At 41.7% G+C, this 12,403-nt stretch overlaps 1 protein-coding gene and 1 long non-coding RNA gene across 2 annotated transcripts in view; one reads left to right on the forward strand and one right to left on the reverse strand.

Annotated features, from left to right (window-relative positions):
* Positions 1–7,710, forward strand: part of PLXND1 (plexin D1) — a 170,947-nt gene extending 163,237 nt beyond the window's left edge. Inside the window, exons 34-36 of the mRNA XM_081852248.1 lie at positions 865–1,005; positions 1,458–1,532; positions 5,081–7,710. Of these exons, the coding sequence (XP_081708374.1) occupies positions 865–1,005; positions 1,458–1,532; positions 5,081–5,197 (333 nt within the window). The 3' untranslated portion in view covers positions 5,198–7,710. The remainder of the gene's footprint in view (positions 1–864; positions 1,006–1,457; positions 1,533–5,080) is intronic.
* LOC309337493 overlaps positions 1–12,403 on the reverse strand; it is a 32,602-nt gene that overhangs the window by 14,967 nt on the left and 5,232 nt on the right. The gene's annotated exons all lie outside the window — the stretch shown is intronic.

Consider the following 12,403-nt stretch of genomic DNA (forward strand, 5'->3'; position numbering starts at 1 on the left):
ACCTCACTAGACTTATCTAAAGGATACTGACCCCTCATTTCATGGGGTCTTAAAATTCTTTTTTTTTTTTCTTTTTTTAATCCACAGTAAGTAGGGACACTGGTGGATTGAGCTAAGAAACAGAGTTGGAGACTGATGCGGCTGGTCAGTTTTTAATGTGAGCAGCTTCACTTGCATTTTTACAGATCTGACTAAGGCAGTGTAAATGCCCTTACTCCTCCTTGCAGTATTGGCAAATAGTGAGAGGCAAACCCAGTTTCTGTGTAATGTTGGCAATATGTTGATAACATAAGCTCTTTAGCCCTTCCACATGAAGCTTCTGGTGGGTCATCTAGAAGCCGGATAGCTTTGGCATTTGCTGTTGCAGGTACACACGTCAGCAAATGATCCTGGTTAATTATATGTATTACACACTGCAATATACATGCACAGTTACATTGTATTTACCAATACAGTGGTTTCAATGGGTTTTATCCAGTGAAGCCATCCCACTAGCACACTGGGACTTCCCCCGTGTCTCCCCAGTCATACACACACAATCTACTCTGGAGGATTGGAGGAACTTCCGAAACAGACTCGGGGAGGGCAGAGAAGGAGGCATGCAAGGAGAGGAAGTCTTGTTGTGCAGGTGAAAATCATTGCGGTAACAGGAGGACTTTGTTGGATACAACCCCATGCCTTGAATGTGATATTGCATGTCTCTGTTTTAAAGGGCAAGGTACATATAATTAAGTTTCTTCCTTAAGGTTGTATATTAGGTTCTTAAACTGATGCCAATATTATGCCCACTAAGGATCAGATAGTATGGGAACTAATCATTGTCAATGAAATAACAACGGATTCTTCCTGTTCTTCTCTCTCTAGGACTCGCCTACAAATAAACTGCTGTACGCCAAGGAGATTCCAGAATATAGAAAAATAGTGCAGAGGTATTACAAACAGATCCATGACATGCCACCTCTCAGTGAACAGGAAATGAATGCACACTTGGCAGAGGAATCCAGGGTAAGAAATCAGCTCTGCCACTCAGAGCAATAGCTTAGGACATCAGCATCCCATATTGTGGGAGCAAATGTTTTTAGTCATGTCCAATATATAGAACACTGACTTCAAATCTATATAAAGATATTTTTAAGTTCTGTAGCCAAAAGATGCTAAGTGATATTATTTAGAGTAACATGGAGGATCAAACAAATCCATGCATGAGCCAAAGCAAGTATAAATCAAGGGATTGACCTTGGTTTCATTTTTTCCTCCTGCAACTCTGAAGTTATGTATGTCACATATTAATTAACTAACTTAGAAGAGAACCAGAGTTCAAATATGCTGATGTTAGCTTACAGCGCAATGAAATCCAAGTACCATTTTAGTGTAATTGATTTCCGTCAAACAGGATGGATATCATTTTGTGTATGTTGATTAATAGTCTTCCCCTGTTTGTTTTATCCTTTATGAAGAAATATCGGAATGAGTTTAACACCAATGTTGCCATGACTGAAATTTACAAATATGCCAAGAGATACCGCAGTCAGGTAAGCATCTTTCTTCGCTGTTTCCCCTTTTAGTTGCCAATTCACATGACCTTGTGCTGTTCACCCAGGTTGAAGGCAAACAGGCTCTGTTTGCATGGATGGTTGAAACAGTCATATGAAATTTCAACACGTCCCCTCTGCACTGAAGCTTTACTGCAAGTCCAGATCCTTGTTCTTCAGTGCATGGTATTATCAAGTCACTGACAACCAGCTATCATAAAGACTTTTCTTATTGTGTCATTGATGCAGACCCAAGGTGGAGAACCAGTTTGAGCCCAAGTGCTGAATTCAGATTTGGCCAACCTTCTACGGCACACATTGCAGTGGTGGGACAGGGGTAAATGCAACCTCTCAAAAGAAAAAGAAAAAGCACATACTTTTATTTCCCCTCTCCCCATTGTCACAAACACATGCACCAGGCATGCAGGCACACTGCGCACTCTCCCTTTCTGTGTCTGTCACACACATACAGGCAGGCACACACTTTCACACACAGGCACACAATCATCCATGCATACACAATTGTTCAGCATTTCCAGCCCTCTCCAGGCCATGGGATGGGAGTATCTAGAAAGATCTGTAAAGAGCGAGCAGAGGGATTTTATCTCCCAATCTGAGCTCCTAAGCATGGCAGTGCTAAGATCAGAGATAAGAATATAAGGCAGCATTTATCTACCCACAGCTTCCAGTCAATGCCAGGGTGGATCATAGAATTGTAGAGTTGGAATGTATCCTGAGGGTCATCTAGTCCAACCCCCTGTAATGCAGGAATCACAACATGTGATGTGGCCTGTGGCTCCCCCCATTTGGTCCACAAGGCCATTTCTGCCAAGCCGCACCCACCTCAGTACTGGGAAAGCTGGCCTTGTGGGGGAGCCACAGGCCAGAGGTCCCCCATCCCTGATCTAGATGCACAGTGAAGCCAGCCATATGACTGATTCACAAACTTAGTCCAGATACAGTAAGGCCATATCTCAGCATGCATTAATCAACTCTAAAAGGAGTTAATGACTTTTAATAATTCGTCTAGTGGATCGCAGCTCTAAAACAAAGAAGGCCGCAGGAAGCAGACCTTGCTCAGGCTTCCATCTTCTGTGATTCTGTGCTGTGTCCTTGGGGTCCTAAGCATTAGGTGAAGGTGCTGAATTTATATTGCACAGCTTCTTGTTGTTGTTGTTGCTTCTTTTTCTAGCAGACCTGTGTTACTGCTGGTTAAAAAAAAACAACCAACCATTGTCAAGCACTTTGCTTCAAATGCCAGCTTTTTTCTGTCTTAAACATCCACAAATGGGTTTTTAAAGGACAATGGAGCTCCCACACACACAAAAATAAACCTAGTGTAATTAGAACACTTCTTAAATTAAAACCTTACTACCACCAGCTGAAATTTCCATCTAGCTGCAATTCCTGCACATCAGGATTTCATAGCAAAGGTTGAGATATGTGATCAAAACTTTATCCAAAATCGGGAGGTGTTGTTTTTATTCAGTTGAAAGCATACAACTGTTCAGCTGTGTACCAGAGAGTTATAATTTTATAGCATTTGTATCTAAGCACACCTGCTGTTGCTATGTTATTTGAACAATGGCAAGGCTGGGCAGGGTGACAATTTTGCCATCTTCCCACATTAAGAAGCCAAATGGGTAGATAGCCCAAATCCCACTTGGGTTAATGTTTGGGAAGTAGTTTGGTAGGTCTCTGTCCTTTTTATGATATAGTATGATATGGTATGATATGATATATGATATGATATGATATGATATGATATATGATATACTGGCACAATTTTCTGAACTTTGTCATAAATTATATGAAGACATCAGAGACAACATTTAAAGATAAAACAAATTCATTCAGGATATTGTATAATCCAAAAAATGAGAAGCAACCTGTACAAACAGAATGTCAAGCACAATGATGACAGATGAGATTCATTGTGGATGTGAAACATATTGCACCTTGGAACAAGTAATTCTAATTATGTTTAGAAACAAACAGATCCTGGTGTTATTCTAACTGCTCAGGAGATAACCTTGCTTGTCACAATGTTAAATGGCCATTAACACACCAACTCAGAGAAACAGCAAACCCAAAGTCGCAAGTCCAATGTATTAAAGAAAGTCACATTAGGGACATGTTTAGCATGTTTACTTATTCACAAAGACATGTGTACTTATTCACAGACATGTTTAGCATGTTTACTTATTCACAAAGTTTAGTGGGTTTTGAGGGAATGATACCTCAAGAAGAGACTGTATTACGTGGATATTAAAAACAACAAGCCTATCTTACAAGTCAATTAGGGCCAAAGCCCTAATATGCAGTGATTTAAAACATCAGTATTTCACACATACTGGGCGGAATGCAGGTAAGGAGTTTGCCAGCAGAAGCCCTGCACAAGGACTTCCACTTGTGCAGTGGCACTGTTCTTCCCTCCTCCCTCCCATACACCCCAAAATTGGCTTGCAGGAGTCAGGAGAATCCCCAGAACAGCAGGCGGGGGGGGGGGGAGAGAAGGGGTTGTTTAGTCTCGCAAGTTGAAATGCTTGCCCTGACAAAAGACTTGCATTAGTGAGACGTTGAATTCCTCCCTTGCCTAAGAGAGGTCATGCAAATTAATAATGCAAAACAATTGTATTAAACAAGTAAAACATGGTGTAGCTTTTCTACAAAAATAGTAATAAGCATAAAATGTTTGGCGGACAGGGGGCTGTTTTATTAAGTCACATAACTCACACACCTATGATTCAGTTACAGATAGGTAGCCGTGATTCAGTTACTAAATGCATTCACTTATCATTGGCAAGAATCTGTATATCGCAATATGGGTAAAAGCTATGAGAACTACAGTACGAGGATGAAATTCAAAAGCTATGGGTGAAATCCATTAGTCATTCTCAGAGTAGACCCAGTGAAAGGAATTTATTTTAGTGGGTCTCCTCCGAGTGTGACTATCATTGGCAATGCAATACATCCAGGATTTGTAGAATCACAGTTTTCCATTACTTCTAGGAAACTGTGGTTTATGCTCTAATACAGGCATTCAAACCAGGGTTGCTCTAATACAGGCATTCAAACCAGGGTTACAAACCCTGGTTTGCAATCAAGTGGCAGTATGCTGTTCACAAAATAGCAAGACGAGGCCGAGCTTAAACTGAGAACAATAGCTCTGTTACACAACTCCGTTCCATAAAGAGCAGAGTATTTAGGAATTAGGGTGGTAAATGATATGGAAGAGGGTAAAATGAGGGTGAATGGTGGAGAATTGAAATTATGGGAAATGTTGCCATGGGAGAGGAAGGAATAGATGGACTTAAACAGATGTGTGATTTATGCTCTTGAATGACATGGAATTATTTGGCAGGGAAACCATTATTTGTTGGAAGTCCTGGAACACTTTCCGGAGGATAAGCCCCATTAAACTCAGCGGCGCTTACTCCTGAGTAGATATGCATGGGATTGCACTGGCGGAATGCAAGGATCTCAAACCCTGCAATCTCAAATCTTGGTCTTGTTGTTTTTCTTTCTTTCAATCCTTCTTCCCACAGATAGTGAATGCGCTGGACTCCAACCCCACGACGAGGCGCACACAGCTGCAGCACAAATTTGAGCAAGTGATTGCACTCATGGAAGACAACATTTACGAATGCTGCAGCGAGGCATAAGTGGCAATCTGGACTTTGCTCCACGTCTAGAAGTGGCCTTCTCTACAGTGCACTGTCCTTTAGGGAACACCTTTTCAAAGTATCTGTGTGTGTCAATATGCAGCCTGTTGTATGTATGTGATGATAAAGAAACCAACTTGATGGTGCGTCTGTCTGGCCAGCCTCCTTGAACCATCAGGCGACGGGAGGGTTTGGCCACCAAACAGCTTGAAATCCCTTATGTGATCTGCACTGCACGGCACCCATAATTTATTTGATCTTTCAGACAGAGGCACAATACTTGCGCCGCCAAATGTAGTAGTTCTTTCTGAAGAGCTCCTACTCCTGTTCAAAGTAGCCGTCTTTCCCTTTATTCATTTTCCCAGAGAGACTCTTGTAAACCAGAGCTCAGGGTATGGAAACAATGCTGAGGCGGTTTGGAGAAAAGCAGAGAGACATCTCGGGAAACACTGAATGAAGGTTTCAAAAGGCCCTTGGAGCAACAAGGGGACTCCCCACCCCCTGCAAAACAGTGCCCCCTCTCCCTTCTGTGTACTTTAAATATCAGGGAACCCATTTACTGTACACAGCCTGCTGCATTAGATGTATTTTGTGCCTTTTATTTTTGTACTGTACATGGAAACATAACCACATCTTCATCCGAGGCTGAAAAGAGGTGGGGAACTCACAGGCTAGACAATGCAGTTGCTTCCTAAGTAGTCATGAGACATGTGAAAGCACTTTATCCCCCAAACGGAAGTGGCTGTTACCTTGCTGGAGGGATCATTATTGTGTAGCAGACAATGTTGAAAAAGAACAAATCAGTGCAGCTGTTCCCGCTTCCCAAAGCTTCCCAGATGTTTATGCACACTGAACTGCAGTCGACAAATTCCCCTCTAAATGCCCATCTGTCTCCAGGAATAATTTTTCCCTAGAAGGAGAAAAATACATATATATATATACACTTCGGGGGTCAAAGGGATGCACTTCCTTCTCTTTGTTCTGCCCCCTACAATTTTAGAGGGAATGTACAAAGCTGAACTCTTGGCTCACCATAAATCCACAATTGGCTTAACACAAGACCACTAGTAGCTTCACAAAAGCAAAAAAAAAAGGGTCTGTTCCTGCTCCAACTTCATGCATAAGGTAACATCCTTTAATGCAGTATCCAATATTTGCCAGCATCATTAAAGTATCATTTGGTTTTAAACATAAAGCCCCTTAACTGTTTCCTGTATGCCTTTACACTGACTACACTAGGAAGCATTATTTTTTCTCAAATGTGAGGAAGATACACAGTAGTCCTAGCTCTCTTGTCTCTTTCTCTTTCTTTCTCTCTCTCTCTCTCTCTGAATTCCTCTTTAGTATAATAGGTAGCTGCCTGAAGGCAATGGCTGTTGCATACAACAAAATCCAGATTTACCGTGAGCACTGAAGCCAGCTGATGCTGCTGACAATGCCAAGGTCACAAACTGCCAAATAATGCTTTAAAAAAAAATACACTACCTCATCCACGGCAAGGTCTAAAGGGGAGTTGCCACAGTTTATGAGGCTAAGATTTGATCACTTGGGTAGGAATTGAGCAGTTTATTTTCCCCGATTGCAATATTGTTATGGGTAGTTATCCTTTGTCAAGTATATCAGAAATGCATAGTGTAGTATATTATGTGGGGAACCGACATGTCATGATGGATTTTATATATTGGTATATTAAAAGTACGGATTTTATCCAGTGCAAAAATAAAGAGGAATATAAGACATGAAAAAAGACAGAATTGCAGAAGATTACGCTTACTGAGGAAATCTACATCTGTTTGCTGAGAATGTGGCTGCAGAAGAGAAACTTTAAGGATGTAGCTGGGCTACATTTAACCTAGAAAGAGATTTTTTTTTTCCTTCAAAATTCTTTTTTTCCCTTTTCTTTTTTGAACTGTGAAGAGCTGCCAGTTACACACATACAGAGAAGGCTGACTCAGGAATGTGAAAAGAGAGTCTGCTGGACCACCAGTTGTGGGGAGGAGGAGAGAGCTGAAGGAAAACAGAGACAGGATTAGAGATTTTTTTCTAGCCCAGTCAGTGCAGACAGCTGTAATTTTGGAAAGCATCAGCACAGTTTCAGCACTTAATTGGGTTTGCAGAAAGCCACTGTCTGGACAGGCCACCAGGCCAGAGGGACCGATCTCTGTATCCCCCTCACATATTACTATATCCTGAGTGTTTGTGTGTATGTGTGTGTGTGTGTGTGTGTGTGTATGTATGTATGCTCCAAGTAATGTGCTTGGCAGCATACGTGTATCATGGCATATGCTTTATTATTTAATTCTTTGTCCAAATATTTGCTACAACCATTGAAATGAATTGTCTACAAACTAGAAACTGAGGGTTGGAGTTGTTGCCCAGAAACCAACTCCATTGTAATATATTTTTAATTCTGTCATGTTCTTTGTGGGTGTGTTTTTCCCCTACCTGCTGTTTAATGGAAGTGGCAGAATCTTTGGTGGGAAATATCTTTGTAATAAAACAAGGTGATCAAATTAGTGTTGGAGTGTTTCCATTCATAAAACTTTGGGAGAGGAACGAAAGTCAACTGGAACGTCATGTGTCCAGCTTCAATATGAAACTTCACTCACCCCCACAATGAAAGCAACTAAAAAATATGTGGGAATATGTCCGTTTCTAAACTGGACTCTTAAGAAGAACCAACCCAGCTACCTGCTCCAGTCTTGAGGAAGAGGGCTTTGGGTTCTGGTAGTACAAGACTGAATTGGAAATCTCTTAAACTGTGGGCTGTTGGTCTGGGTAACTGGACCAAAGCAGGATTAGGCCGGTCTCTTGCCCTCCTCTTGCCTGCTTCCCTCAGTCCAGCAGAAGGGATCCTTAGAAGGCAGAGGTACCACTATCATGTGTAGAGGAATAGGCAAGCTCTGGGGCTCTCACCACCACGTGCCATGCCGTGTCTCCCTCTAGCTCCTTTGCAAAAACATGCCTAGAGGAACAGTCCTTGGTTTGATATCTCTACATCACTACATAGCAGATTCACTGATCAGTTCAGATTGCCTCTTGAGAGCCAGTGTGGTGTAGTGGTTAAGAGTGGTCGTCTCGTAATCTGGGGAACTGGGTTCGCATCTCCGCTCCTCCACATGCAGCTGCTGGGTGACCTTGGGCCAGTCACACTTCTTTGAAGTCTCTCAGCCCCACTCACCTCACAGAGTGTTTGTTGTGGGGGAGGAAGGGAAAGGAGAATGTTAGCCGCTTTGAGACTCCTTAAAGGGAGTGAAAGGCGGGATATCAAGACCAAACTCTTCTTCTCCTCTTCTTCTTCTTCTTCTTCTTCTTCTTCTTCTTCTTCTTCTTCTTCTTCTTCTTCACCACTGTCTGCCACAACCAGGCCCTGGGAGAATTCCTTGATAATTAAATCAAGGTGGTGTTTTTTCTAGCCATGGAAAGGGAAATGGGGGAAGGCACTTGGTAGATAGCCTTCTTTAGTGCCACTCTTAAAAGTAGAGAGCTTTCAGGTTTGAACTTGAGGATTTTATACCCTGTAGGCTCTCAGGCCCACACTCCTTTAGCCTCCACAGCTCCCTTGCCTCTCCTTTCTTCTGTCCCTTGTAATCCACTCCCTATTCATTCTTCTGCCCTTTGTGAACCCTGAGCCTTGACTAGCCTTCCTAGTGCTTCAAGCTCAACATTTCACTTCTTGGCAACAGCCTGTTGCAGGTTGCCTGCCCCCACTCAGCTATCTGCCAGGGCCTCTTCTTGCTAACCTGTTCAGGTAAAGAATTTAACTGACCATTTCCTTGTCTGGCAACTTGATTTAACAGTGCACCAACCACTGCACCCAATGAATTATGGGTTGTATAATTGATAGACGTGAGAATTAACCATGGGCAATTTACCTACAGCTTACTCACCAAGGCTGAATTGGAGGAGAAAAATGACACTAGAAATCCCAAAGTTAATGGTAGCATCTGGGAGAAAAACTCTTTAAGTGGTACAATATGATTTTGATGGACAAAGGGCCACAGGGTTTTGGATCTAAAGTTAGCTACCGGACTGGTCCAAGGTGGCTCCTTCAAGTCAAACTGTATGGTACACAAAGCTACCCAAGAGATTTTGGTGCCTATTAAATAAATAATCCTCTCTACAAGCATCACTCACTGTCCCTGGCAGGAAAAATCATGACTAATAAATTTGCTGCACTTCCATGATATAAAAATGCCCAAGGAAGCCACTTCCTTGTACCTAATGGTAGGGCCAGCCTTGCTCAGAATAAAGTGAGAACTGCTTTTTTTTTTAATATGGGAATTGCTGCTCTCACTTCAATCACTGGATTTATGGAACATCATTCATCACCACTTCTTGAGATACTGGGGATTGTTAACTGAGAAGTGCAGATACACAATGGTCCATAGAGACTCAGTGCATTGTGATGACAACTTTATGGTCATCATTTTGCCTTCAAACATGGGATAGAAGAGAGGATATTGTCCAGTGAAATGGTTCATGTGGGAAAAGCTAAACCTGCTGAAATTCATTCCTTTGCACAAGTATTAAAGGTTTGGAGTCCTCTCCTCCTCTGCATCTGGTCATCCACAGACACATCAGCTTCCTTAGCAGACACGTCAGACAGATAAGCTTCCACCCATTTATTTTACACCAGAAATGATCATCTTGTTTGGGTGTCCAGCAGTGTAGAAATGATGGTGTGGAGGGGGAATGCACCAGCTGATCTTGGTCCTGCCGTGGTGTTCAAGGGTCCATTTTGCCACAACAGGCTTCTGTATGCACCTTGGAGAGATGAAGGGTAGGAATAATTCACATGGCAGTCTCTGCTCAGGCTTTCACCCTCATGAAACTCTTGAGCATGTGAAGTAGAGTCAACAGCCATCATATTGATCTTCTCCCCCTGCAAGCAGAGGAGACAGAGGAGATACAATTGCCATCTTCAAATATCTCAAGGGCTGTCACGTGGAGGATGCTGCAAGCTTTTTTCTCCCGCTCCTAAGGGTAGGACAAATCAAATTCAAGTGACAAGAAGGGAGATTCTGACTAAAATCAGGAAGAACTTTCTGACAGTAAGAGCTGTTTGACAGTGGAACAGACTCCCACGAGAGGTGGTGGTCTCTCCTTCCTTGGAAGTTTTCAAGCAGAGGTTGGATGGCCATCTGCCAGGTATGATTTCGTTGAGATGCCTACATCGCAGGTGGGCAGACTAGATGACACTTGGAGGGCATTCCTTTGGGGGGGGGTAGCATTTTACTGATTTTCCAAAAATAACAAACATAAAAACAACAATACAAAAACAAAACAAATTGACTTACCTCTAATCCAGGCATCCCCAACCTTCGGCCCTCCAGATGTTTTGGACTACGATTCCCATCATCCCTAACCACTGGTCCTGTTAGCTAGGGATCATGGGAGTTGTAGGCCAAAACATCTGGAGGGCTGCAGGTTGGGGGTGCCTGCTCTAATCCCTTCCTTGGTTCTATTATGTATCAACATACTGCATGTCTATTGCTAAACTTTTAACCTAGTAATCTTAAAACCCTGCTAATGTAGCAACCTATGTACATTGCTTCTGTATACAGTATATGCAATAAACATCTTCCAGTCTTCCTTAAATTCATTGTCATCTCTTCCTCTTAATTTCATAGTCAATTCAGCATATTCCATTAATTTAACTTGCCAATCTTCTTTAGATGGGACACCTTCTTCTTTCCAATGTTGTGCTAATAAGGTCTGTGCAGCCGTTGTTGCATACATAAACAAGTTCTTTTGTGATTTTGATAGGTCCACTCCTATAATACCTAATAAGAAAGCTTCTGGTTTTTTGAGAAAGGTTGTTTTAAACATCTTCATTTCATTATAAATCATTTCCCAATATTTATTTATAATTTTAAAGTCCCACCACATGTGGAAAAATGTCCCCTCTGTTACTTTACATTTCCAACACTTGCTTTCCTTAGTTTTATACATTTTTGCTAATTTAACTGGAGTTAAAAACTATCTATACATCATTTTAATATAATTTCCTTTAATCGCCACACATGCTGTAAATTTTATATCATTCTTCCATAGTTTTTCCCATTCTGCCAGCTGAATATTATGTCCCACATCTTGTGCCCATTTAATCACAACTGATTTGACCCCTTCATCTTTCGTTTCCCATTCCAGCAACAGACTGTACATTTTAGAGATTCATTTCGCATAATTTTCTATTATTTCTCTCTGAAAGGTTGAAATTTCACACGCAAATCCTATCTTTTTTATCATTCTTAAATATTTCATTTAACTGAAAATATTGTAGCCAATCTGTTACGTTCTCTTGGAAGGCATTCCAACTCTACGATTCTATGATTTGTCCCATGCTGACCACTCCTGAACTATTGCAACGAAAAAGTAGGAACAGAAGGACATCCAGCAAAGTAGGTCTGTGTTGCTTCACCTATGTATATGTCAATACTTTGATGCTATAAAGCGCAAACAGCTGGCTAAAATACTGAAGAGGTCACATAGATCATCTCCGGTTGCTGTTATTACAATCTGATTGCCTAAAGAGAATACAATCCTCAGTCCAATTAAACCTGCATCAACCAAGATACTGAGCCAGCTTGCAGACAAGGAAAACAATTTCACTCAACTCTCGCTTGAACCCTAGCTGGGGCAAACCACAATCAGTCTGTAAAGATGGCAGTTATATGTGGATACTGACAGCCATTGCCTTTCAGAAATCCCAGCAGGTGGAAGGTCTCCATCACCCCCCTTTCCACTTTTTAACATCTCTCCAAAGGGGCACTGATCTTTGACTAGGGAAGCATGGGTTGAAAACCTTTCTCTTTCCTGATACTGATTGAATAGCTTTAAGTTACGCACAGCTAATGATTTCATTATTGTAACCTGTTGGTTTTTTTATTGCACTCTTCCTTTAAGGTGCTCAAGACAAGGCACTGATTGTTATTTTCACAACAATCCTGTGAGGTAGGTTAGACACAGCAAACCGCTTGACCATTTTCCAGTCTGCTTCCACCCCGATGAAACTCCAATTTACATGGGTGCCAATGGAAACTTCCATACCACAGAACTATTGCAGGGCTAAACTCACTCTCTTTGCCCACCACAGAACTGTGACTGCAGTTTACTGTCAAAGATACAGATAGCATATCATATTCAATCACAAATGTTGAAATGAAGATGCAGCATTCTATTCTTGTAATGACATGCCCCAGT

This window comes from Podarcis erhardii, assembly GCF_964252035.2.
Source record: "Podarcis erhardii genome assembly, chromosome: 2".
Classification (NCBI taxonomy): Eukaryota; Metazoa; Chordata; class Lepidosauria; order Squamata; family Lacertidae; genus Podarcis; species Podarcis erhardii.